Genomic DNA, 27217 nt, shown 5'->3' with positions numbered 1-27217 from the left:
AAACGGCGAAATTCGACCATGTTGGCTTATTTGCACATCTAATTGTTCAGATCCTTTTTACTAATTTAAAGTTTATCTCTATTTGTCAAAATTTTTAATATAACCAAAAACCAAAATTTTTAAAAACTGACATTTTAGGGGTGATTACTCCAAAATGGGTTGTCTTGGTTTTTTTTTACAAATTCCATAGAATGACCTTGACCTGCTGAGCACTTTTACCTTGACAGTTTTGTTCTTACTGCTCTAGCTTTTTTTAAGCTATAAACCAACAACTGTACTTTAATCCCTATACATGTTCTGAGACTACTATAAGTTCTGTTTTAAGAACAGTAAACATGTTTGTTGATAGGTCTGATTACAATTTGAAAAACTTTATCCCCTAAGGAACATTCACATAAAGCTTGGGAACATTTGTCCCATTAGTTTCAGAGTGAAAGATTTTTAGGATGAAATTTGAAAAAAAAGGCAGGACAGGAGTTTTGAGTAGAAAAAATAGGCAGGATGAGCAACTTGGCAAAAAAAAGGCAGGATGACAATTTATGTAAAAAAAGTCAGGATAAACTAATAAAAAAAAAAGGCAGGACTGAATAGAGTGAAAAATAAAAAGGCAGGACAAATATTTCATCCAAGCCCCCCCCCCCCCTTCCCCCCAAAAAAAATCAAATGGTAGCTCCCTTAGAGCTTGTCATATTGAATGAGCACCTATCATTTTGTTGAAGACTGTATGCTGCCCTCAAGATGTCTTTTGGCTGATGATTTCTCGCTGAAATGTCTCGCCTTCTTTATTGACCATTGGTTTTAAGTTGATAGTCATAATATAAAGCTTTACTACAACTATCACATAAACTTAACATGATCCAAGAAAATGAGGTCAAGGTCAGATAGTCCAAAATAGAAATACATGTACACCTTACAATCATTCCATACACCAAATATCAATTAAATATAGTTGACCTATTGCACATAGTAAGTATCTAAGAAACAAACTTAACCAGGAAAATTTAATATTGATCATGAACCATGAAAATCAGGTCAAGGTCAGATGAAACCTGCCAGACAGACATGTACACCTTACAATCATTACATGCTTTTAATATAGTTGACTTATTGCATATAGTGTGTAAGAAACAAACTTAACCAGGAAAACTTAACATTGACCAATGAACCATGAAAATGAGGTCAAGGTCAGATGATAACTGCCAGACAGACATATACACCTTACAATCATTCCATACACCAAATATAGTTAAGCTATTGCTCATAGTTTAAGAAAAACAGACCAAAACACATAAACGTAACATTGAGCAATGAACCGTCAAATGAGGTCACGGTCAAATAAAACCTGCCAGACTGACATGTACATGTAAAATATTTTCATACACCAAATATAGTTGACCTATTGCATAAATTATTAGAAAAACAGACCAAAACACAAAAACTTAACTTTAACCACTGAACAATGAAAATGAGGTCAAGGTCACATGACACCTGCCAGTTGAACATGTGCACCTTCATTCCATACACCAAATATAGTAGACCTATTGCTTATAGTATCTGAGATATGGACTTGACCACGAAAACTTAACCTTGTTCACTGATCCATGAAATGAGGTTGAAGTCAGGTGAAAACTGTCTGACGGGCATGAGGACCTTGCAAGGTACACACATACCAAATATAGTTATCCTATTACTCATAATAAGAGAGAAATTAAGAATACTAAAAATCTTAACTTTTTTTTTCAAGTAGTCACTGAACCATGAAGATAAGGTCAAGGACAATGGACATATGACAGACGGAAACATCATAAATTAAGGCATCTACATGTATATACAAAGTATGAAGGATCCAAAAATATTTAAAACTTTTAAGAAGTTTGTTAACGCTGCCGCCACTGCCGGATCACTATCCCTAGGTTTTAATGACTAAAAATTTTAAAAAATAATCATTAAGGACAATAACTCCAATAATCAGTGAACAAACAACTTTTTATCTAAATTTCAATTTGAAATTGAGTTTAATGATTAACTGTATAACAATATATTTTTCAACATTTGAATACGAGTACATAAATCTTTTTAAATAAAAAATAACAAATACCATGAAAATAAAAAAATGTTGTATGACTGACAATGATACATCAATCCAGCAAAGACAAAACGGACAAGAAAGTAAACAACTACAGGACACTATAAGCCTTCAACAATGAGAAAAACCGTATAGTAAGCTATTAATGACCATGGGATAAGAAAATTGGGAAAAAATCAAATTAGAAAACTAACACCTGATTTAAGCTCATAACATTAAATGTAAGAAGAGTATGCTTTGCTTAAACAAATCTTTTCTAAAATTCATTTCTTCGATTTGTTGAAAAAAAATTCATAAGGGTTCAGCGTAACCCAGTGTCTCGCCTACTTTTGCTGTTAGTCGCAGGCTCAACAAAAATGGGGAAAAAATATTAATAATTTTCCTCTAGATACTATCTTTTGATTGTAAGAAGCTTTATCCAAGTTTGGTAAAAATCCAGGATGGTTTATGAATCTAATAAATGTTTTAAAAACTTTAACTGCAGACTGTATGTAATGTTAACTGGAAGAAAAACTAAGTCCATTTATAAGTAATATATGGAAAAAAGGGAAATAAATTTTTACAAAATTTCCTTCTAGATACTAGCTTTTAATCATAAACAAGCTTCTGTCCAAGTTTGGTACAAATCCAGGATAGTTTAAGAAAGTTATTAAAATTTTAAAAACTTTAACCACAGAGTGAATATTTGTGGACGCAGCCGATGACTACGACATCGACGACGGAATGTAGGATCGCTATGTCTTGCTTTTGCGACAAAAGTCGCAGGCTCGACAAAAATTAAGCAAATTGGACAATTCTGAAATATCTTATTTCATAGAAATTAAAATTTCAAATTATCTGCATAAGGGGCCATAAATCTGGAACAAAAAATATTAAATAAGTTAATAGCGTAATCAAACATGTGTTCAATTGTTCCAAACTCCATTTCAAAATTTGTCCTAGGTTTGGCATCTTTTTTAGCTTGCTATGTGGTATGAGTTTTGTTCATTATTGAACTCCATACAGCAACCTATAGCAGCTATCATCTATGTCATTGTGTATCTGGTGGATACTTGTTTGCAATCATAACACATCTCTTTATTTAATACATTAGTTTTATAATGAAGAGATCTGGCTACTGAAACCAAAAAATACAACAATGGCATGATGCTGACTACAAATTTTTAAAGGAACAATTAAATATCATTGTCAGGTAATAAAAAAAAACATAAATAACAAAATTAATTACAGATCTTAATGCATATAACATTCTATAAACTTATAGAAAAACTAGAGTGTCATGACCATTGCTAAAGTTGACTAGACAAGAGAGCATGATAATATATTATCCCCATAGTCACCATACTACTTTCATATTAGGAACCCTTGTACAAAATTTAAAATTGTAAAACTTTTCCACTGGTGCTGCTATCCTACACATTTTTCCTATATGGTAGTTAAAAAATGCCAAAACCAAGAAGTAAACAATATGAAAAACAGAAATTAAAAAAAAACTAATAATACCCAGTGTTCTCCCTCCAGGATTTTTAGAATCATGTTAATGTGATGCTATATTGTTTGAATAGTGCTAAAGAAATGTACCTGAAATGACTTTCTTATAGATTGTTATGGATGTAATGCTATAAAGACACAAAATAATATTTCAAAATTCCCAGATTACCAGGATGCTATGTGGGGAGAAAACTGTCAAACTGTGTTAGACCACAAGCCTTCCTTTCAATTTCATCTAATCCAAATCCAATCTAAAAAAAAACTATCCTAACCAATATTCAAAACTCCAAAATCTCATAAAAAACTATTAAAGTGAATTCAACAAAATAAATGGAGAATGTGTCCCCATGGACACAGATGATGCCCCCACTTGCATACAACATTATAACTCAAGAATGATAAAAGTGATGCTACCCAAATTTGTACTTGATCTGAGTTTTGTGGTAATAAGTATTGTGTATAGGTCTCATAATGTTTGGTTGGGACAAACTTAAGTTACAGAACGGAAACTAAAAGTTATGCAATTTTTCTATTTTCAAAGGGGCATAACTCGATAATGATTAAAGTGGCGCCACCAAAATTCAACTTGATCTGTAGTTTGTGGTAAAAAGCATTGTGTATAAGTTTCATAACATTTGGTTGAGGCTAACTTAAGTTAGAGAACGGAAACTAACAATTTTCAATTGCTTTCTATTTATAAAGGGGCAAAACTCGTGAATGGTTAAAGTGACCCCACCAAAATTCAAACTTGATATGTATTTTGTGATAATAAGCATTGTGTATAAGTTTCATAACATTTGGTTAAGGCAAACTTAAGTAAGAGAACCAGACCTAAAAATTTTGCAATTTTTCCATTTATAAAGGAGCATAACTCTAGAGCGGTTAAAGTGACGCCACCAAAATTCAAACTTGATCTGTGTTTTGTGGTATTAAGCATTGTGTATAAGTTTCATGACATTTGGTTGAGGCAAACTCAAGTTAGAGAACAGAAACCAATCTTGGGACGTACGGATGTACGTACAGACGGACAAAGGTAAAACTTAATGCCCCCTCCGCTACGGTGGGGGAATAAAAAAACCTGAACAAGGAACAATAGAGGAAAATACTTCACAAGACCATTTAGCATTGTATAAATCATGCTTCTATCATAAGTGACCCTTACCTAAAATCTAATGTTATCAACAGATTGAATGCAATCATTCTAAACAAGAATCACACCAATAAAATAATAAATAAAAGGCAAAATCCAGTAACAAGAAAACTGTTATAGATGGAGGGACATATTGGCACACAGACATGAGATGGGTAGAAATGCATATTACCCTTGGGTTTTCTCTGAAAAATCCTTTGGGCAATAAAGTATCCACACAAGTTTCCCTTTCAAAACACTTTACAAAAGTTAAATTATGAAAATCTGTAACCTCTTTGCATATTTCTAGTTCTGCATGTCTAAGAAGATGAACTTAAATTTCTGACAAGTCATGCACAAACACAGTTGCAAGTGTTACTCCATAGCTTCATTGAAACATTTATTTTTTTTGCGTTACAAACATAGTAACTGAAATAATACTGGAATGTTTACATGATTATCAGCCCAATCAAACTTTCAAATGTGAATTAAATAATACGATATATCATTTCATATTTGATAGTTCCTGAATTTCCTCAACATTTCTGAAGGTTCATCTCTATTCCAATCTTGATGATTGCTTATTGTAACATGGTCAAAATCTGAAATAAAATACATATACTTTATTAAGATCAAGATCATTAGTCATTGAAATACCATTTTTATGTTTATAATTGATGTTTTTTTTTTCATTTATGAAGTCCATTAGAATATCTGAAAATATTTTTTAATACCATTAACACTTATTCTGGAGTAAGATGTTTTCACTTATGATAATGAACCATGGTACATGTTACTTAAAAAACATGAGGGTAATTACATATGTCTGTAAATAAACATAGTAATGGATCCGTCATTAGGGTTTGTTTTTTTTTTTCATTTAAAAATGTATTATAATTATCATGAATTTTTTGCTACTCTCTTTAAGTTATGTGTGACCTATCCAATCATTATTTTTTAGATTCTAATTATATCTCAAAATGAGATGTATTTACCAGATTTTCTGAAGTTGTGTTGTGTTGTCTCTGGTTTATCATGCTCTATCATTGGTTTAGTTTTTACAGAACCCCAGTGCATGGACTGAAAATAATCATATAACACTATTTTACTATTCAACAAATGTTCAATTGAATTTAATTGGCATATCATATACATTTCTAACAGAAGATTAGAAATAAACCATAATTTGTCCCCTGAAAAACACTTTAAAAAGGTCCTTGTATAAAATACCAAAGGCATATACAATGTACAAATGATGTATGAGACCAAAATTGGATTGAAGCAAGAGGTCACAATGTCACCAAAGGCCCACTTACACTAATTAAAAACCTATAAAAAAAAGAAATTATTTAACTTGCCAAATGCATCATATGGACAAAACCATTTATCCAATATAATTAAAGGAGAGGTTAATGATAATAGTAACATTAAGTTTAAATAACTTGAAGGAACTTTTCCACATGCATTTTGGGGCATTTCAATGTGTAAAAATTGGTTGAGGGTCGTAGATTAAGTTGTGTGTTTATTATCATCATTATGCATAAACCATTTGATTTTAATCAAACCATATTTGTATATGTGAGAAAAATAAGCATTTATGTAATATGTTATATAAAGTGTTAACATATGAAAACTTCACATCAACATGCACACTTCAGCAAAATAAAACAACAATTTGATGAACTACAGTAGCTTGCAAGGGCTACATAGTACATTTTGTATTCAAGGTATATATCAATCTACAAAATACCTTGCAACTAACGCAACAGATTTTACTAAACATCAATGATCCATCTTTATTATAACTACTTCATTTGAATAATGTAAAAATCTGGAAGACAGGGCATAAAAGCTTACAGTGTGTACAGTATCACGTAATGAACACCACTGGCTGAATGACATCGAGATTCCTGCATTTTTCCATTGGTCATAACGTTTTCTTTTCTCCTCATCACACAAGACATCCTTTGCTTTTTGTAATAGTCTAAACTGTTTATCTGAAAACAGTATCGTACATGTGTATCATTATCACAGTGTGAAGCTTTTATTAGCAAATGAGCTTTATATCTAAGAAATTAAAAAGGTTTATGTCTTGACAAGCTCCAATATTTCTATTTTCAGAAAATCTTATTCTTCTTATTAACCTGACCCATTGTTTTTATGTTTTTAAGCTTACCTTGATATCTTAGGTTAAAACTTGTAAACTTTAAATTGAACATGACACCATCAAAGTTCAACCTTTTCAATGTCACAAGGCTGTTTTTTTCCTACAGAGCTTGACAGAACATCTTTATAGATTATCTGGTTTTCTACACACTATTTTCTTGGAAATAATGTCAATCAAGCAAAAAACCAAGGTATGAATCACTTCAAAACAAATGATGCTTGTAGCCTTGTATGGTTCATTTAGGCAAATAATAAAATAATGATTACTTGCATTATCCAAGATTTAGCTAATATTCAAATAAGAAATTTAAATGGACAGAGAAAAACACCCCGACATATTCAGGTTTAATTTTCCACATCACAGTTTGACATAACATGGGTTGGCTGAAATAAAGAGGCATGTTGAAAATGTGCTGATATATCTTGACCTCTATATATTTCATTTCAAGGATCGTTACCTTTAGATTCATCTCCAGGATGTTTATCAGGGTGACAACTGAGAACCCTGGCTTTATACTCTGTTGTTATCTGCACAGTCTACAAAGAAGAATTAAAAAAAATTATTAGAATAATGATAATAATAGTAACATCAAGTTTAAATAACTTGAAGGAACTTTTCCACATGCATTTTGGGGTATTCGATGTGTCCAAATTGCTTGTGGGTCGTAGATTAAGTTGTGTGTTTATTATCATCATTATGCATAAACCATTTAATTTTGATCAAACCATATTTTTATATATGAGAAAACTAACGCCTGAAAAATTAGGCACACATTCCTTTGTGTAAATTAATCATGCAAATTGCATAATACATGTAGTACAAAACAACATAAACAGTAAATCTGGTTATAGAATTGTTTAATTTTTTTATTCATGTTTCAGCTAAAAAAAATGATCTTCATGTGTAGCAATTTTTTTTATAATAAGCTTAATCCTGAAATTGTAGATGGATAGATTTGGATCTGTTTAGCATGATTTTGAAATTTTTCAACCATGTCAACCATACAGTGGTGATAAAACTTCCTGTCACACAATCAAATGTGAGAATGCAAAAATTATAAAAGATGAACTTAAATAAATATATGATCCTTTCTTTTCAGTCATTCTGTTGTCAAATCATATATTCATATATATCTATACAATGTACAAATGATGTATGGGACCAAAATTGGATTGAAGCAATGGGTCACAATGTCAATACCTGACCAGTCATTGTACATTGCATCTGACAAGAAAAACAAACATGCATATACACTTGTTAAAATCAATAACTTTATGAAGCTCATCAGTTAGAACCTGCCTCATATTTTGAGAATTGACTTACTACTGGTAAGTAACAATTAGAAAATATTTATCAATTGATATTTTAAAAGCAATATAAGTAATACATATTTTTAAACTACAAATATGGATTTCGTCCTTTTTTTCTTTTTCTAGCAGATCAATTATTAAAAAACCAGTAACATCAGCAAAATATCTCGGCGTAACCTTACAGTCTAACTTAAAATGGAACAATCACTACGACAACATCATATCAAATGCAAATAAATCTCTTGGCTTTCTGAGGAGAAACTTAAAAGTATCAAACACCAATATCAAATCCCGTGCATACCAATCCATAGTGAGACCAAAACTTGAATATGCCTGTAGTTTATAGGATCCGCACACAGCAGAATATAAAAATCAGCTAAAAATGGTACAGAGGCGTGCAGCCCGTTATGTATGTACCGGTAACAACTACCACAACACCAGTAGTGTTACATCCATGTTAAACGAACTACAATGGCCCTCACTCACTGAGCGTCGCCTCAAAACCAGACTAATCATGTTCTATAAAGTCATACATGGACTCATCGCAATTCCATCACTAGTCCTTATACCATCAGATACTAGAACAAGAAAATTACATACCCAAACATTTCGGCAAATATCCACCTCTAAAGACAGTTACAAATGGTCATTTTTTCCGCAAACAATCATCCAAAGGAACATGTTACCACAAGTTGTAGTAGCATGTCAAACAATTGAAACCTATAGAGATCAGTTGACACCAACTGTTCTCCACAACATAAATTAATTCTATAAATACCAATGTACATATTTTTAATCACTTGTTGTCTTTGTTTCATGTAAATATCACCAAGTATTCTACAAATTTAAAGATAAATTTTTGTTCATATACAAATTTTAATCATATACTCCGCGCATGCAACAGTTCGTAATCTTCAATATAAATGAAGCTGTAACTGTATACCAGAAGAAGAAAACCCATTACTTAATAAATATATAGGACTGTTACAAAGAGAAAGTAGGTAATTTAGAAAATAAATTGCATCAGTTTCTATGACTTGTAGAAAATAGTCAATGAATTACGTTCGAATGTTCGTTACAGCCAAGGATTTTATAGAAATCCTCTTCCTCGTCAGGTTGATAGCTAAATATAGCCTCCATTTACAATTTAACTAACACTGAGTTTAGGAAAACTCTCCTTCACAAGTTCAGCATGATGTTTATTTATAATTAGAAACCGGAAGTTGCGTCGATGGAAAGCGCAGAGATACCGAGGAAAATGGCGGCCCAACCCCTAAAAAATGAACCACCTTTCAAACGTCAAAAACTCAACGAGGAGGATAATAATGATTCAGGTATACATGTAATACAATAAAACATCAATGAATGTATTGAAAATTTGTTATATATAAGCGGGATATGATATATTTATTATTGAAATCTGAGAAGTACCGAAACTTACCTCCCTTGTCTTGATGATTCATTCCTATTATTAGATTTTTACTGCTTTTAAACAAAGAAAACATTTTTTATCCATGGAAGGTGTTAAACAAACAGTGTAACTTCACAGTGAAAGATTTATTAAGGCTTTTTGTCTTGCCTGTCTGGAAAAAAAAACATATTGCAAATTATATATATCAAAGGGCTGTAATCCAATCTGGCTTAATAGAATAAGGGGGATAACTCTACAACAGTTTGCTACTTTCACTTTGTTTTCAGTTTGAATTTTATTTCTTTTTCAACACTAAAGCTCTAATAAATACTGTCAATCATCTGCGGACTGTATTTCTGATTTTTCATATACATTTGTAATGCCAAAAAATTGTTACTCATGCTAGAAATAAAGAAAAACAGACATACAAACAACAATACACCTTATCGCTATTTGTCTGCCATTACTGGACATCACAAAGGTCCTGTCAAATTTTGACGTCATAATACAAAATATCTGACCTCACAATGGAAAAGTGATTGTTGTATGATGTCAATAGTTCAAGTGGCGCAGATTCTTTGGTCAACCGGCGCAGATTTCCAAATAGCGATAAGGTGTATGAGCATCACTAAATACCTGGTCCAGAAATACTTCCTTTTGACCCCCTCCCCTTCATGTGTGTCTATGATTGTGTCAAGGAGGGTTCAAACAGAATCTTTGCAATGGTCCAGTAAGCAAGACTTGGTATAGGCAAAAGAATGTATTGGGTTTAAGTAGTTCTATGTGTGCACAACCACCAACCCCTTTTTTGCCTATCTAGACTGTACATGCTGTATGTCATAAATTATATAACTATAACACGATAACAAACCTTATAATACAGTACAGCTACTAATAAGATTCCCTTACCTGAAACTGCATATAATTTGGAACAACAACAACTATTTAATCTTGTTTTATGGTCTGCTTACATTTTGTAGCTAAATGAACAAGTACAAATGTATGAAAAACGAGGGTTTAAGTGGATAAAAAATATACAGACCTTTTAGCATAGTGAAAGGACTATAAATAAATTTACACTTAAAGTCATGTGACCTATTTGAAAAATTCAAATGTGTATATGTATAAAATATATTGTCTTAAACCACTCCTGGCTTTTATTCAACAGGGAGATAGCGCTAAGTTCCATGTGCTGGTCTGGTTACTTTTAGGGCTGATATGAGGGCTTTAAATTAACCTGAGTCATAACACTTTTTAATGTTAGAGGCCCAGTAAGCTACATACATGTACTAAAAATGTAAGCCTTTGGAGGTCATTTCCATCCCTGTTAGTGTTATATTATATTTTTAAGTTGTGTCATTACATTTTTCATATGATCTACATGTACTTGAAGTGAAAAGTTTCTTGTAAACAAAATTTAAAGTTGTATTTATATATTTTCAGATGAACAAGGATGTTCTAACATATCAAAAGATAATGATGCTGGGAATACTGAAGTAAGCTAATACATTTTGTTAACATTGATTTTATATAAAAATAAGGAGATGTGGTACATGTATATGATTGCCAATGAGACAACTATCCAGAGTAAAAATGAAGTGGTTGTAAGCAATAATAAGCCACTCTACAGCCTTCAACAATGAAAAAAACCTATACTCTCTAGTCAGCCATAAAAGGCCCAAACATGAAAAATATCAAACAATTCAAACGAAAAAATGAACGGCCTTATTAATAACAAAACAAATACAAAAAACATGACATGAACCAATTTCAACCACTGAACTACAGACTCCTGACTTGGGACAGACACATAATGGATGTGTCGGGGTTAAACATGTTAGCAACCCTCACCTAACCTGGGACAGTGGTGTAAAAGTCAGTTGCAATTGGCTTAACCCAAAAGATCGGTACGAGGCACAAAAAACACAAAGCCACAACACACAGAAATAAGAGTACCAGCAGTTACTGAAAGCTACTTCAAAGCCATTACTACTAACAAGGACCATGCTGCAAATTGCATTTTTTTTATTTCATCTGGTGAAAAATAATGCTGATGACAATTTTTCTGGCACCAACATTTTCCCGTGTCAAAATTTTAATATCTTGAATGTTATATGGTAATAAAATCGATCGTCACTTAAAATTTGTAAAAGTAAAAAAGTAATTTTACCCTGATGACAAGTTTATGACCCAAGCTAATTACCGGGTAGTGGTCACAACAGGTGTCATAATTTGTTGTAACTGGTAATCTGCTTATTTGATGGGTCATTACTAAACTGATTAAAGATCATCAGAATTGATTCATACCAACAGAAATGGTTAGTCAGCATTTGCCATTTCCTATTTTTTTAGTACGAGCACACAATTTGCAATGTATACCGAAGTTTCATTTATATGAAAACGTAATTGATAGAAAGAAACAAACAGTAATGAACTTATCAACTATGTCAGATTCCTAAAAACAGAGATACAATGTACATGTTCCGGTGTAAACTTAGTGAAATGATTCAATTCAAAGTGCCTTATTTATTGTACATGTTTGTTTACAGCAAGTTCATGAGACAGAAACACTACCAGACAACTCTGACAATTGTAGCGAGATCAGTAATCTGTCAGGACTATCTGAAGAAGCATGGAAACCTACCTCAGGTTGGTTGGTTTTTTTTACATTTAATAACTTTTTAATTCCAGTTAATTTACTCTTCAGAGAGTTATTGCAAGGAACCTTAAACTATTCCTCTAAGAGGTATTAGGTTTGACATCAATTTCAAAGCTGATACTGCTAACATTCTGCATAGCTTAACAGATTTTCCTTTAATATATTTAATTGCATGGGTCTTAACTGTTGGACTGAAACAAATTATAGTACAAATATTCAATGCTGAGTTATTAGCATTTATTAATAAATCTATTTTAACTTTAACAAGAAACCAACAAAACTACATCGATACCACTGTTTTGATATGACAATTCTGGATGGAGTTATTGGACTGACTATTCTTTGTCTATGGTAACATAATGGCACCTTGTGAACATTACATTTGTACTACTCTGAAGTTTTTATATTTAATGTCAGAGATTGTCCCTTTTTTTTCAATCCTGATGCATATAAAATAACAACAGTTAATTAATCCTTAAAAAGTTTATATATGTTTCCATTTACATTCTTTTATGTGTGTATGTACAATGTTTTGTTTGTGTATATATTGAGAACATGAATGAGAAGTACTTTGATGGGTGAGACTACAAGGATTTATTGTTATTTCATCACATTGCACATTTTTATTCTATAATAACCTACAAGTATTTATTGATTTTTAATTGAAAAACAGGTGCTATGACATGGATTCACAAACAGATAATGAATGGAGTAAACCCTCGCCCAATACTAAATGGGTTGATACCTGATGATACTCTAATCCCAAATGACATTGATGATTTTACTTTATGGAAGATAGTCATTAATATAATGTCGGAGCCACCTCCAAGAAAGAAACTTAGCCATATCAACACACTGCAAGATGTCATACAACTACTTCAGAACTGTAAAAATATAATGGTACTTACTGGAGCTGGGGTAAGTTTCTTTAACATGAACTTCTATAGATCGCCCAAATATATTGGTTCTAACTAGAGCTTGAGAAAGTCTCTTAAATCTTCTGAACTGTCAAAATATAATGTTACTTACTGGAGCTGTTGTAAGTTTTTTTAAACATGAACTTCTTTAGAACATGAAAATATAATGGCTTTAACTAGAGCTTGAGAAAGTCTCTTTTAAAATCTTCTGAACTGTCAAAATATAAAAGTTTTAACTTAAGCTTGGGTGTTCTATTAAAGCATGAAATTCTTCAGACCTGTCAAACTATAATGGTGCAAATAAGAGGAGGTGTCAATTTCATTAAACATGAATATAATAACTGAGACTTCATTCTTTACATGTCTCCGTGATACAGTGTGATGTGATACATGTACAAATTGCTGACTGTAGGTATAAACACTACAATTATATGAACTTTTATGTAAAAGTTATTTCAAAAATATCACATACAAAAGTAAGCAATTAGCATTTTACAGTGATGTTTATGTGTATATTCTCCATAATAGACTTTATTTCTACATGCTATAAAACAAAAAGTGTTAAGGTTATTGTGGTAGACTTTAGCAATATCTATATATGTAAATATTTCAGCAAATATTTTTTAAGCACAGGAAGCTATAACAAATATGATGTACCTTGCAGCCTTTTTCAGAGAATATGCATTTAAGTCTATGTAAAAAGGTCAACATTTTGTATTCAACACCCATGTACATGTGCTTTAAGAATAATTCTAAAAGAAATAAATTATATGTAAATTTGCATATACTAATGAAGCTTATGAACACCTTTAAGATTCATCTGGACAAAAAAATGATTGCTCAGGATAGTTGCATACATGTATATATTGGTGAGATCTGCCAGTGCTGCTTCTTAACATGTATTTTAAAAACTTAAAAAAGACCTAACTAGCTAATTGTTACACAATAGTGTGCACAATACAATGTTTCAACGTTGTTTTCTTCTATATACTCCACTATCATGAAATAGTCATGGTTGCTCTGTGTACAGTTATTTGGGTAGAATTTATATTCAAGTGAAAAAAAGTTTTATGAGGGTAATATTGTGAACATTTATAGGTATCTGTTTCCTGTGGTATCCCTGATTTCCGATCTAGAGATGGAATTTATGCTCGCCTTGCTGTAGACTTTCCAGATTTACCTGATCCACAAGCCATGTTTGATATCAACTACTTCAGAAATGACCCAAGACCTTTCTTCAAATTTGCAAAGGTAAATTCTTGTCAGTAGATAACTATATATATATATATAATTTTATATAATTTAGTCAAATTTATATACATGAAATTAGTAAAGATTTGACAGTTGAGAAAAGTAATTGAATTAGCAATGAAGTCAGAGTTCTCGATAAGTGGTGGTCCTAGGGATTTGACCACCACATTTTTGGGAAGGACCAACACAAGTTTGGTAATTTGCAATAGAAATGATAGTGAGGACCTTCATATTTTCTTCAAGGACCACTAGGCAAAAAAAGATTTGGAGAACTCTGTGAAGTAGACATAAAAACAGACTCAGACACTCAATGAAGTTATGGAATTAATTGGAGCACTGTGGCCACATCTATGCAGGGCTTCTAAATTAGAATTGAGCCAGCTGGACATTTTTGTTCAATCCTGTTATTAACCTTTAAGACTAATAACAAAATGTATTCAAGGTAATATTTAGAGCATCAAGGGAAGTGACAAATTCATGTGAGCTGTATTTTATGTTATAGCAGTTGTTGGTTACTTATTGAAGGTGGTTAACGTCCCTGAGCAACCATGTTTACTCCACCATTAAAACAGACAACTATAAAGTAATACTAAATGTGAAGAAAGTTACATTTAAATCCCTTCAAACAAGCAAGTGCTATCATCAATTTGGATCCAATTGTATACCTAATGTTTGAGTTTTATTTTTTTTGCAGGAAATATATCCAGGGCAATTTGAACCATCACGTTCACACAAGTTTATAAATACAATAGAGAAACATGGTAAATTGTTGAGAAACTACACACAGAATATTGACACATTGGAACAAGTTGCTGGTATTACTAAAGTTATTCAATGTCATGGTAGGTTATTTGAAAGAATTATTTTTTTAATGATAGAAATCAGAATAGCACAAACAGTTTTCCCCACTGGAGGAAGATGAGAATTTCTGTTTGTTGGAATTCAGGTGCTGTAATAGTTGTTCCTTTTGAGAGATTTTAGCTTGAACAGCAGTTTTTATTTTGCGGTCGTATATTGGTATGATGTTGGCGTCGTCGTCGTCCAAAGACGCATTGGTTTTCGCACATTAACTTTAGTTTAAGTGAATGGATCTCTATGAAATTTTACCATAAGGTTCAATACCACAAAAGGAAGGTTGGGATTGATATTGGGGGTTATGGTACCAACAGTTAAGGAATTAGGGGCCAAAAATAAGCATTTTTGTAACTTCCAGACAATAACTTATTTGTTAGTGTATGAATCTCTGTCACATTATACCACAAGGTTCCATATCACAAAGGGAATGCTGGGATTGATTTTGGGGGTAATTGCCTCAAAATTTTAGGAATTAGGGGCAAAAACAAGCATTTTTCTAGTTTCATGACAATAACTTGTGTGTAAGTGTATGGATCTTTCTGAAATTGTACTACAAGGTTCCATATCACAAAGGGAAAGCTGGAATTGAGTTTGGGGGTAATTGCCCAAAACATTTAGGAATCAGGGGCCAAAAATAAGCATTTTTCTAGTTTCCGGAACATAACTTGTGTTCAAGTGTATGGATCTCTCTGAAATTGTACTGCAAGGTACCATACCACAAAGGGAATGCTGGGATTGATTTTGGGGGTAATTGCCTCAAAATTCTAGGAATTAGTGGCCAAAAAGGGGCAAAAAACAAGCATTTTTCTAGTTTCAGGACAATAACTTGTGTGTAAGTGTATGGATCTTTATGAAATTGTACTACAAAGTTCCATATCACAAAGGGAAAGCTGGGTTTGAGTTTGGGGGTAATTGCCCTTAAACGTTTAGGAATTAGGGGCAAAAAAACAAGCATTTTTATAGTTTCCAGACAATAACTTGTGTTCAAGTGTATGGATCTCTCTGAAATTGTACTGCAAGGTACATTACCACAAAGGTAAGGCTGGGATTGAGTTTGGGAGTGATGAATCATAAGGGGGTTCAAAAAATTTTGGGGGGGATTTTCAAGTTTTCAAGTTGGTCCAAATTGGGGTCCAAAATTAAACTTTGTTTGATTTCAACAAAAATTGAATATATGGGGTTCTTTGATATGCTGAATCTAACCATGTATTTAGATTTTTTATTTGTGGGCCACGCTATCAAATTGGTTCATATTGAGGTCAAAAGGGTCCAAAATTAAACTTTTTGTTTGATTTCATCAAAAATTGAATTATTGGGGTTCTTTGATATGCCAAATCTAACCGTGTATTTAGATTTTTAATATTGGGTCCCGTTTTTTAAATTGGTCTACATAAAGGTCCAAAGGGTCCAAAATTTAACTTAGATTGATTTTAACAAAAATTGAATATTTGGGGTTCTTTGATATGCTGAATCTAAACATGTTTAGATTTTTGATTATGGGCCCAGTTTTCAAGTTGGTCCAAATTGGGGTCCAAAATTAAACTTTGTATGATTTCAACAAAAATTGAATATATGGGGTCCTTTGATATGCTGAATCTAACCATGTATTCAGATTTTTGATTTTTGGGCCCCGTTATCAAATTGGTCCACATTGAGGTCAAAAGGGTTCAAAATTAAACTTTGTTTGATTTCATCAACAATTGAATTCTTTGGATTCTTTGATATGCTGAATCTTACCATGTATTTAGATTTTGGATATTGGACCATAATAGGTAAATTAATTTTTTTTAAGTTCTTAGACCACATTCATTCTGTGTCAGAAACCTATGCTGTGTCAAATATTTAATCGCAATCCAAATTCAGAGCTGTATCAAGCTTGAATGTTGTGTCTATACTTGCCCCAACTGTTCAGGGTTCGACCTCTGTGGTTGTATCAAGCTGCGCCCAGTGGAGCATTTTATTGACATTTGTTATATGATCTGGACTTTAATGTCATGCTTCGGTGGTCAGATAAGTTTTTCGGGTTTATGTCTTTTCCTTGTTAACTATGCATGATACACTTGATAGGTCAACAGTATTTGATATGTGTATTAGATACAAAGATAGTATGTTTATCTGGCATGTGGATAATAGCCTTTGATCTTAATTATAACTTGAGAATTGTCAGGTTTCAGGCAAAAAGCCCATTTTCTCATGCATGATAGATCAAAAATATTTACAGCCTGTAGATTTGTTGTAATTAGTATTTCCATCTGACCATCATAGGTTCCATGATCTTAACCTCATTTTTATGCTTCAGTGGTTAGTTTAAGTTTTTCTGGATTATGTCTATTCCTTAGTACATATTTATGGCAAGTCAACATTATTTGGTGTACATGTAGCATGGTTGATATATCTCATTTGACTGCGACTTCATTTTCACTCTCTAGTGGGCAGTCATATCATAACTTGTGTGTACCTAGGAAATATGGTTTCAAGTACTGTAAATTCAGAAATTATTGCGTGCATTCATTATTGCGATTATTGAAGAATAGACAAAAATGCGAGATTAATTATTGCGATTTCAAGAAAATCTGCAAACAGATATTTGTATCAGATATCAGAATGCCAGTTCTTATTATTGCGATACTCACCCATTCGCATTATTCGCAATAATAAAAACCTTGCAATAATTTCTGAATTTACAGTATCTACATTGTGTCTGCTTTTCCTAAAATCGCAATAATTTATCTCAGGTTTGTGTCCATTCTTCAACAATCTTAATAATAAATGCACGCAATAATTTGTGAATTTGCAATAGAAGTCATGTATGCTAACTTAGAAATAGGAGCATGTTCATCATTAAAACAAAGTTTTATTATGTTCCAGGTTCTTTTGCTACAGCCACTTGCATGACATGTAAACACAAAGTTAGTGCAGAAGGTGTTAGAGAAGATATATTTAATCAGGTGGGTAGATTTTAAAAGTGTAACTAAATCATGTAAATTTGTAAATTACAGGCAAACTTGACCAAGTGATACTCAATTAGTTTCTCAAATCAAGAATAATTATGATTAAATGGAGATGTTTCTTTAAATGTAACCAAGATATCAAATATCTTAGTTGAAATACTTGAGCAAATGATCTTACAAACTTGGAAAGAAAATTAAACACACTTTTGTTAAACAAGAAATTCATAATCAGCTTTTAAATAATAAAACAGAAAAGTTTATATACCTAAAATACAGGTGATAAAAGCTATTTCTAAGACGGGTAAATAGACTAATATTTTTTTAAAATATATTTGGAAAGAAAAGTTTTATGTTGTTTTTTTCTGCACTGCATCACACACACTGTCTTCAGATTCTACATCAAACACTGAAAGTTAAAAGTGTTATATTCAGTTCCGAAAAAACAATCCCAAGTGTTATTTCAATCATCTTATTTACAGATAGGTTTAATTCATAAATTTTTTGTGGTAAGGACTATTAATGCTCCACTATGATAAATTCTTTGTGGTAAGGACTATGAATGCTCCTTTTAATTTGAAAAATACATATTTAAATACATGCGAAATTCAGACTGTTGTGCACTCAAATAAGCCTGTCAGATAATTGTCTGTATGGAAAACTAATTAAAAAATGAAAATTCTGTTGTACACTCAACAATGTTGTCTCAGATTATTATTTGTATAGGAAACACTGAATGCTGAAGAATTTTACCATATAATATGTATATTTTTACAGTGTTCTCCCCTATTCCTTTCACATTATAATAGAATACATTACAAAGTTTGGGCAACAATTTTGGAAAACTGCCCTTTTCAAATTCTATGTTGCTACATGTATTTGAAAATATCAGGTCTATATATATATATAATGAAAAATTTCTGATGAAGAGTAGGCAAATTACCATGGAGGCATGATGTAAATTTAAGTTCGTAATTTTGTTGCAATCAGATGAAAATGGTCACCAATTCTTAATTCTGATTTTTTTCCAGACTGAGACCAATCAGATCCTGATTTGTTGTAAAAATGATAATAGAGGAGTTATTCAATGATACATGTATGCCTAATTAACATCTTGAATATAGAGAAGAATGCTTTAACAGTGCACATTTGACCATAAAAAATATGCAAAATGATAAATACAGGACTCCTTAATAAAAGCTTTGAAGTTTTTATTTTAATTTTTATGAGATTCCTCCGATATCATGTATATTTTTAAAATGTGTCAGTAGCAATTTTCTGGATTTGTCTTCATCAGAAACATTAAAACCCCCAAAATTTTAAACCCAAGGATGTATGATTACTAGAAAAAGAGTTAAATGATATAAAGGGACATATAAAAGATAGCCAAAACCATCTAATGTCAATTTTGCCGAAAGAAGATAACTTTTCCACTATATCATTTCTATTGTTAAGGTTATACCTAAGTGTCCAGTGTGCCCTCCAGACAGTCCAATGTCAATAATGAAGCCAGACATAGTGTTTTTTGGTGAAAGTTTGTCTGATGAATTCCACAAACAAATGACAGAGGACAAAGACAAATGTGATTTACTTATTGTGATTGGATCATCTCTAAAAGTGAGACCAGTGGCACTTATACCAAGTAAGTCAAATGACAACTAGAGTTAATTTTTCCAGGATGTTTATGGAAGAAAACAGGAAATGGGGAGTTATGTTAATTAAGTTAAACTTTGATGTATGAACTATTGATCTCAACTCTCCTGCATTTTTAATTTCAAGCTGCATACTAAAAAAAGATGCAGAACAAAACATACAACAAAAGTCAGTACACAAGAAAAGCACTTAATAACTCTATACTAACAGTACAAGAGACGAAAAACATACCAAACAAACTAAATAAGAATTAACAAATACTGTATCAAAAAATGCTCACAGTTTATAAAATTTAGTTCAGAGAGCATAACCTGCTGATGTAAACCTGTATGCTGTATTCTATGACATTACATGTATACAGTTGTAGTATATGAGTTTTATATATATTTCACTACCTGGTGCATATATTACTAAACCTTTACAAAAGGTTTATATATGTAACACTATGTATTTCAGATTCACTGCCTGAAGATGTACCTCAGATTCTTATCAATAGAGAACCTCTGAAACATTTAAACTTTGATGTTGAATTACTCGGTGATTGTGATGCTATTGTGGAGGAACTGTGTAAACATTTAAATTGGGACAACAAATCACGATCACCCTTACTTCATGAAATATCAAAATGTGAATTGAAAACACCAACAGCATCAGACATTGATGAGAGTGGTAGTGATAATGATGTTAAATGTCAGGGGTCACTTGAAAGTCAAAGTGTAGAAGATAAAACAGATGAGTGTAGCTGTGATCAAAAGACAGACAAGAAAGTTTCCAACTCAGAGGATGTCAAAGTTTGTGATGAGAGAGATGAAAATATCTGCTTAAAAGATAACAAAAAGCCACAGATTCCAGTCAGTGTTGATCATAGTAAAAGCTGTACTGTTGTAAATAAATCAGATTCTAGTCCAGTTATTATATCACAAAATGATAAGGTAACAGATGGTCAAACTAGTGAAAATGTAAAAATAACTTTGGAGACCAGTTCCAAAATAACTGAAACAGATAGTCAAGACCAATCTTTAGACAATGAATCTGGAACGAAAAACACTCTTGAAAATTCTAAACTAGATGGAAAAGACAGTTGTGTATCTGGTGAATCAAAGAATAATTCAGCATTACCAGTGGATAGTAACAAGAATGATTTGCTGTTGTCTGATGATTCCAAAGATGGAGATGATGATGACTTTGAGATAAGGAGTATGTGGAAACCAGGTCATCATGGCAGTCTTGCTAAAAGATTAGAAGGTAAGGAGTATGTCGAAACCTGATCATCATGGCAGTCTTGCTAAAAGATTAGAAGGTAAGGAGTATGTAGAAACCATGTCATTATGGCAGTCTTACTAAAAGATTAGAAGGTAAGGAGTATGTGGAAACCATGTCATCATAGCAGTCTTGCTAAAAGATTAGAAGGTAAGGAGTATGTCGAAACCTGGTCATCATGGCAGTCTTGCTAAAAGATTAGAAGGTAAGGAGTATGTCGAAACCTGATCATCATGGCAGTCTTGCTAAAAGATTAGAAGGTAAGGAGTATGTAGAAACCATGTCATTATGGCAGTCTTACTAAAAGATTAGAAGGTAAGGAGTATGTGGAAACCATGTCATCATAGCAGTCTTGCTAAAAGATTAGAAGGTAAGGAGTATGTCGAAACCTGGTCATCATGGCAGTCTTGCTAAAAGATTAGAAGGTAAGGAGAATGTGGAAACCAGGTCATCATGGCAGTCTTGCTAAAAAATTAGAAGGTAAAATGACTGAAATGATCAATTGTTTGACAATGAAATTATTCCTCAATAAAGATAGGTAGATCTTATTCACTTTGCATTCTCATTGATTGGGCATTGTCAACAAGCACACATACTGGATACGGAAATTTTCTCCATATTAATTCTTAGAGAAAAATTCACCATTTTCAATTATCAATTAAAATTTGAAAATGATTGTAGACTCTTCACGAGTGTTGAAATAAGCCAAAATCACAAGAAAAACAATTGTAAAAGTTACAGTTGACATTAACCGGATATCAGAATAGAACATGTAAATTGCAAACAAATATGGTGATAGTGTGCGTATAAGCCGTAATTACGTAATATAGATATCACTAAATGATTCGACTTTGAAACTAAAACATTTCCGTTCTTAGTGAAATACTGTCAGATATATTCATCACATTCTTTAGCTAAAATTTAACACATGCAGCTGTTTGAAACATCAAAATGGAAAGAATAACCGATTACATTTTCTAGTTACACATTGTTATGTTTAGCTGGTTCCCAGCTGACTTTTTTACTTTTATGGAAGTGTTGTTAACAAGTGTATTCCAGTTAAAGTTATGCAATGCATTGAAAAGAAATGAGAAATAAATAAGTAATTTTGAAAAGAAATAAGGGCGCCCTCTACAATTTCAATAACAAACATCGCGGAATCAGTTTTTCTCCTCTTTCTTGCTTATAGTACTCTATAATCTGCACCCCAGCCTGGCAATCTTAATTATAGAGAAAAAAAGTGCAGAAAATACACGACTGAATTCGGTAGATTTTTTTCTAATGAACATGATGAAAGGATTTTTCAAAAATAGAAATTCAAAAAGATTTTGTATTTTATTTTTAAAATTTAAAAGATATAGAAATTATTTTTTTCACTGGATATAAAACTATAAGCAACTTAGTTCAGAAGTTTTGACTGTAAAATGCAAAATAGAATTACAAATCCAGCAGATATCCTGTTTAAATGACTGTTCTTGTATTCTTTGATATTATTATACTACAAATTCTACTTATTTTTTCAGGCAAACAGTACTTATTTCTTCCGCCTAGTAGATATGTATTTTCTGGAGCAGAAGTGTATTCTGATATGGAGGATGATTCTGACTCTGATGTATCATCAATCTCTTCTACATCAGATGATGAAAGTGTCATTGATGATGAAATGAATGATTCGGAATCAAACCTAGTCCATGGTAATGAAAGGAATGATTCCAACATTCTCCCTTCTGTAAATGGGGAAAAAGAAGATTCAGAATTGCACCTCATCAATGGTGATGAAAGGAATGATTCCAAAACCCTCCATTCTGTAAATGGTGAAAAAGAAGATTCGAAATTACACCTAGTCAATGGGGATGATAGTGATATATGTAATGGCTCAGTTAACAATGAAACAAAAGACATTAATAACCCGGTGAATGGTGTTTTCCATGAACAGACACACTTATCTTGTAAAGCAGATCTAAACACCTCAAATGGAATGGTTTTAAAATATGACTCTCAACACAAGACAAAAACATTGCAAAAATCATGTAGTGGGATGCATCAAAGCTATGAAGAATTAGAGGAACCTGAAAGACTTGAAAAAGTACAATCAGATAACACACACAGTGATCCATTACCTCAATCTAACAATATATGACATGGTGTATGATCATTTCACAGTATAATGGCATTGTACTATAATCATTGTTTTCTAGTGTTTATTGTTTAAAAAATCTTTTACATTTCCTGCTTTTGTTGCTTCATCTTTGTCATATCAACAAAACTGCAACAAAAGCTATCACTGTGTGATAATTATCAGCTTCATTTATTAATAAGTATAATACTCTGGATTCATATATATTTGTGGGTACAAATTGTCATGGATATTTTCATGTGTACTTGCTTTCATGGTTTAAGGAAGGAGGTGGTGGTGTCCTGAATTCCTGAAAAAATTAATTCTTTCCCGAATCCCGAAAAAATAAATCATTAATTCTTAAGTCATAGTAGGTGTACATCCCGAATTCCTGCAACTACATGTATAAAGGCCCAATCCCGAATTCTGGCAAAAATATAATCACAATCCTGACGTCCTGAAAAAGATCCTTCTGCCTCTCTTTAAACAAACCGTATGCAAGCCTATAAAGATTTGCATTTGTTAAATTTTTAAATTGTTCACCTATACCAAAAAAATCCATGAAATTACTAGTACTCCAATAATAATAATGAATCCAAAGTAAAGACAGTTTGAGTTGCAATTCTTGTTATAGAATGAAGGTCAAACTTTATTTGCAGCAATCGTTTAAAAATTAGACTATGAGAAAAAGCAAATAAAATGTTCTTTTTTAAACTATCAAATTAATTATTGTCTTAGTTTATAATTACTTATATTGAACTTTATATTTGAAATAAATGGTCAAAATCATATTTATAAAAAAAAATTTGTCTCATTGAAACTAAGTGTTTTTGTCACTTAAGTAATGTCATATCGAACAGAAAGTTTAAGACAGATCTCTGATTACTAGATTGTAAATCTTCTGAAATTCTATGCAATAGACCGATCATTTTAGGGGAGATATTTTAATTCAAATTTAATTTTTTGGTGACTGAAAAATTGTTTAAATTTCATTATGGAGTTGGGTTGATAGTAGTTAATTATTTTAAAAAGTATTCTGCATCCAAATGTGGATATTAATGATACTTTAGGCACATTTTTTGTAACTATGTACAAGATGTAAAAATTAAAAGTTTTAACATCTTTGTAGGAAAACTTCACAAAAATATTTTAAAAAACACAAACAATCTTTAACACCTCAAGATGAGATAACGTAACTTTCAATTCAGAATTCAAATTGTCCTTTAAGTCATGTAAGTATAAGAAGTTTTTTCTCCAGCTTTTTTCTATTATAAAAACTCTTTTTGCTAAAATCTGCCTGAAGATTTTTTCCTCATTTCGTTCCTTTTTTTTAAGTATCTTCGAATACAAATAAAATATGATGTAGCAGGAATTCAATGTTTATTTCAGAAATGTTTTAATTTATTTTAGAACCTTCAATATTGCCAATGAATAATTTCCTTGTGACTGCATTGTTTTTACCTTTTCAAGTCATACAAAAAAATGTCTACATTGTATTGCCAATTTGATTGGAATACTGATCCTGTGTCCACATTACATTAACAATCATCTGACGGCATTCTGTTTAAATTCGATTCTAAAGACCTTTTCAGGATCTTCAGGATTTGCTTTAATGTTAATTACCTTCAAAAATTTTGATGGTGTATTTTCATTGGTTGATGCAATGATTACTAAAACATAAAGTGATACATCGCATTGTCTGATCCTTGTTATTGAAGCATAGACAGAGGATCTGTATAATAATCAAATTGTCTTATTTCAAATTTGAAATATTAAATATGTATTGTTCATAACAATTTATAGATTTATATATACTTCTTTCTTTTTTTTTTATTAAAGGCCACCAACTGGTTAAAGTTTTAAAGGTCTAAGTGTAACTTGCTCTTAATTTTAGTTGTAAGTTTTTTTGTGTGAATAGAGCTTTAAAGTTATGTTTTTCAAAAAAGATTGGACGGCCTCTGTGGTCTTATGGTAGTGTGTTTGCCTCAGGTTTGGGACGTGGTGGGTTTTAACCCCAGCCTTGTCAAACCAAAGACTTGAAAATTGGTATTTGCTGCTTCTCTGCTAAGCACACAGCATTTAGGAGTAAGAGCAAAGACTTGTTTGCTCTGAGTCAGAATAATGTGTCCGGGTAGGGTGACATGTCTTCCTGTGGACTATTACCTTGAGAACTTGCACATTAAAAATCCGGATCAGCTTGTTAGTCTAGTACAATGCAGGGTTTTATACTCATATCACATAATCATGTCCTTGTCCTGAACATGAATTTGATATACCACTGGACATTAAACAGCCATCCATCCATCAAAAACCTTGGATACTCTTCTCTACACACAGAGTAAAAAAGACATTTTAATTTTAAAAAGGAAAAATAAGAAGATGCCAAGGGGGAAATGAAAAATCTTTTGTAAAAAGGGATAGATAGAATGTAATCAGATAAAAATGGCAAAACATCCACAAAACACTACATAGAAAACTAAAGATTGAGAACCATTAATTCCACTAAAAAATGGATGGTTAGGATGAAAAGTACTTTTTACTATGCTAGTTACACCTGTTGGTAATAATTCACTAACCAACTGGCAGATTTCTCTTGTGGAACCCAAAGACATATTCACATTAACAAATTTATAAACCATAGGTACAGGCAAATTCTCAAGCTCACTGAATGTGAATATTTTCAATAAAAAAAAAAATCTCAAAGTCAGCTTCAACGCAAGAATAGGTTATGCCCCCGCCATAGCGGAGGGGGCATAAAGTTTTACCCTTGTCTGTCCGTACGTACGTCCCAAAGTTGGTTTCTGTTCTCTAACTTTAGTTTGCCTCAACCAAATGTTATGAAACTTATACAAAATGCTGATTACCACAAAACAAAGATCAAGTTTGAATTTTGGTGGCGTCACTTTAAGCGTTCTAGAGTTATGCCTCTTTACAAATGGAAAAATTGCTGAATTTTTCGTTTCCCTTCTCTAACAAGTTAGCTGCGACCAAATGTTATGAAACTTATACACAATGCTTATTAACAAAAAACACAGATCAAGTTTGAATTTTGGGGGCGTCACTTAAACCGTTCTAGAGTTATTCCCTTTACAAATGGAAAAATTGCTGAATTTTTCCTTTCTGTTCTCCAACTTTAGTTTGCCTCAACCAAATGTTATGAAACTTACACACGATGCTTATAACCACATAACACAGATCAAGTTTGAATTTTGGTGGCGTCACTTTAACCGTTCTAGAGTTATGCCTCTTTACAAATGGAAAAATTGCTGAATTTTTCGTTTCCCTTCTCTAACAAGTTAGCTGCGACCAAATGTTATGAAACTTATACACAATGCTTATTAACAAAAAACACAGATCAAGTTTGAATTTTGGGGGCGTCACTTAAACCGTTCTAGAGTTATGCCCCTTTACAAATGGAAAAATTGCTGAATTTTTCCTTTCTGTTCTCCAACTTTAGTTTGCCTCAACCAAATGTTATGAAACTTACACACTATGCTTATAACCACATAACACAGATCAAGTTTGAATTTTGGTGGCGTCACTTTAACCGTTCCAGAGTTATGCCCCTTTTCAAATGGAAAAATTGCTGAATTTTTCGTTTCCGTTCTCTAACTTAAGTTAGCCACAACCAAATGTTATGAAACTTATACACAATGCTTATTACCACAAAACACAGATCAAATTTGAATTTTGGTGACGTCACTTTAACCGTTCTAGAGTTGTGCCCCTTTACAAATGGAAAAATTGCTGAATTTTTTGTTTCCGTTCTTTAACTTAAGTTAGCCGCAACCAAATGTTATGAAACTTATACACAATGCTTATTAACACAAAACACAGATTAAATTTGAATTTTGGTGGTGTCACTTTTACTGTTCTAGAGTTATGCCCCTTTACAAATGGAAAAATTACTGAATTTTTCGTTTCTGTTCTCTAACTTAAGTTAGCTGCGACCAAATGTTATGAA

At 32.0% G+C, this 27217-nt stretch overlaps 2 protein-coding genes across 2 annotated transcripts; one reads left to right on the top strand and one right to left on the bottom strand.

The window, feature by feature from the left end:
• Positions 1 to 1967: 1967 nt before the first annotated feature.
• LOC127707763 (dnaJ homolog subfamily C member 12-like) lies at positions 1968 to 9413 on the bottom strand. The gene is made up of 5 exons (XM_052212530.1): positions 9246 to 9413; positions 7331 to 7409; positions 6564 to 6703; positions 5702 to 5786; positions 1968 to 5308 (listed from the first exon to the last, which is right to left on the bottom strand). Exons 1-5 carry the CDS (start codon positions 9321 to 9323, stop codon positions 5217 to 5219), a joined length of 474 nt encoding a protein of 157 aa, XP_052068490.1. The 5' UTR covers positions 9324 to 9413; the 3' UTR covers positions 1968 to 5216.
• LOC127707755 (NAD-dependent protein deacetylase sirtuin-1-like) lies at positions 9399 to 25063 on the top strand. The gene is made up of 10 exons (XM_052212514.1): positions 9399 to 9517; positions 11038 to 11090; positions 12144 to 12243; positions 12927 to 13171; positions 14269 to 14421; positions 15116 to 15263; positions 18145 to 18224; positions 19680 to 19866; positions 20334 to 21122; positions 22661 to 25063. Exons 1-10 carry the CDS (start codon positions 9415 to 9417, stop codon positions 23275 to 23277), a joined length of 2475 nt encoding a protein of 824 aa, XP_052068474.1. The 5' UTR covers positions 9399 to 9414; the 3' UTR covers positions 23278 to 25063.
• The last annotated feature ends 2154 nt before the right edge of the window (positions 25064 to 27217 follow it).

Source organism: Mytilus californianus, unplaced genomic scaffold (genome assembly GCF_021869535.1).
Source record: "Mytilus californianus isolate M0D057914Y unplaced genomic scaffold, xbMytCali1.0.p SCAF_7, whole genome shotgun sequence".
In the NCBI taxonomy this organism is placed as follows: domain Eukaryota; kingdom Metazoa; phylum Mollusca; class Bivalvia; order Mytilida; family Mytilidae; genus Mytilus; species Mytilus californianus.
Note: the sequence above shows the minus strand (reverse complement) of the source record. Positions and strands in the feature narration are given on the sequence as shown.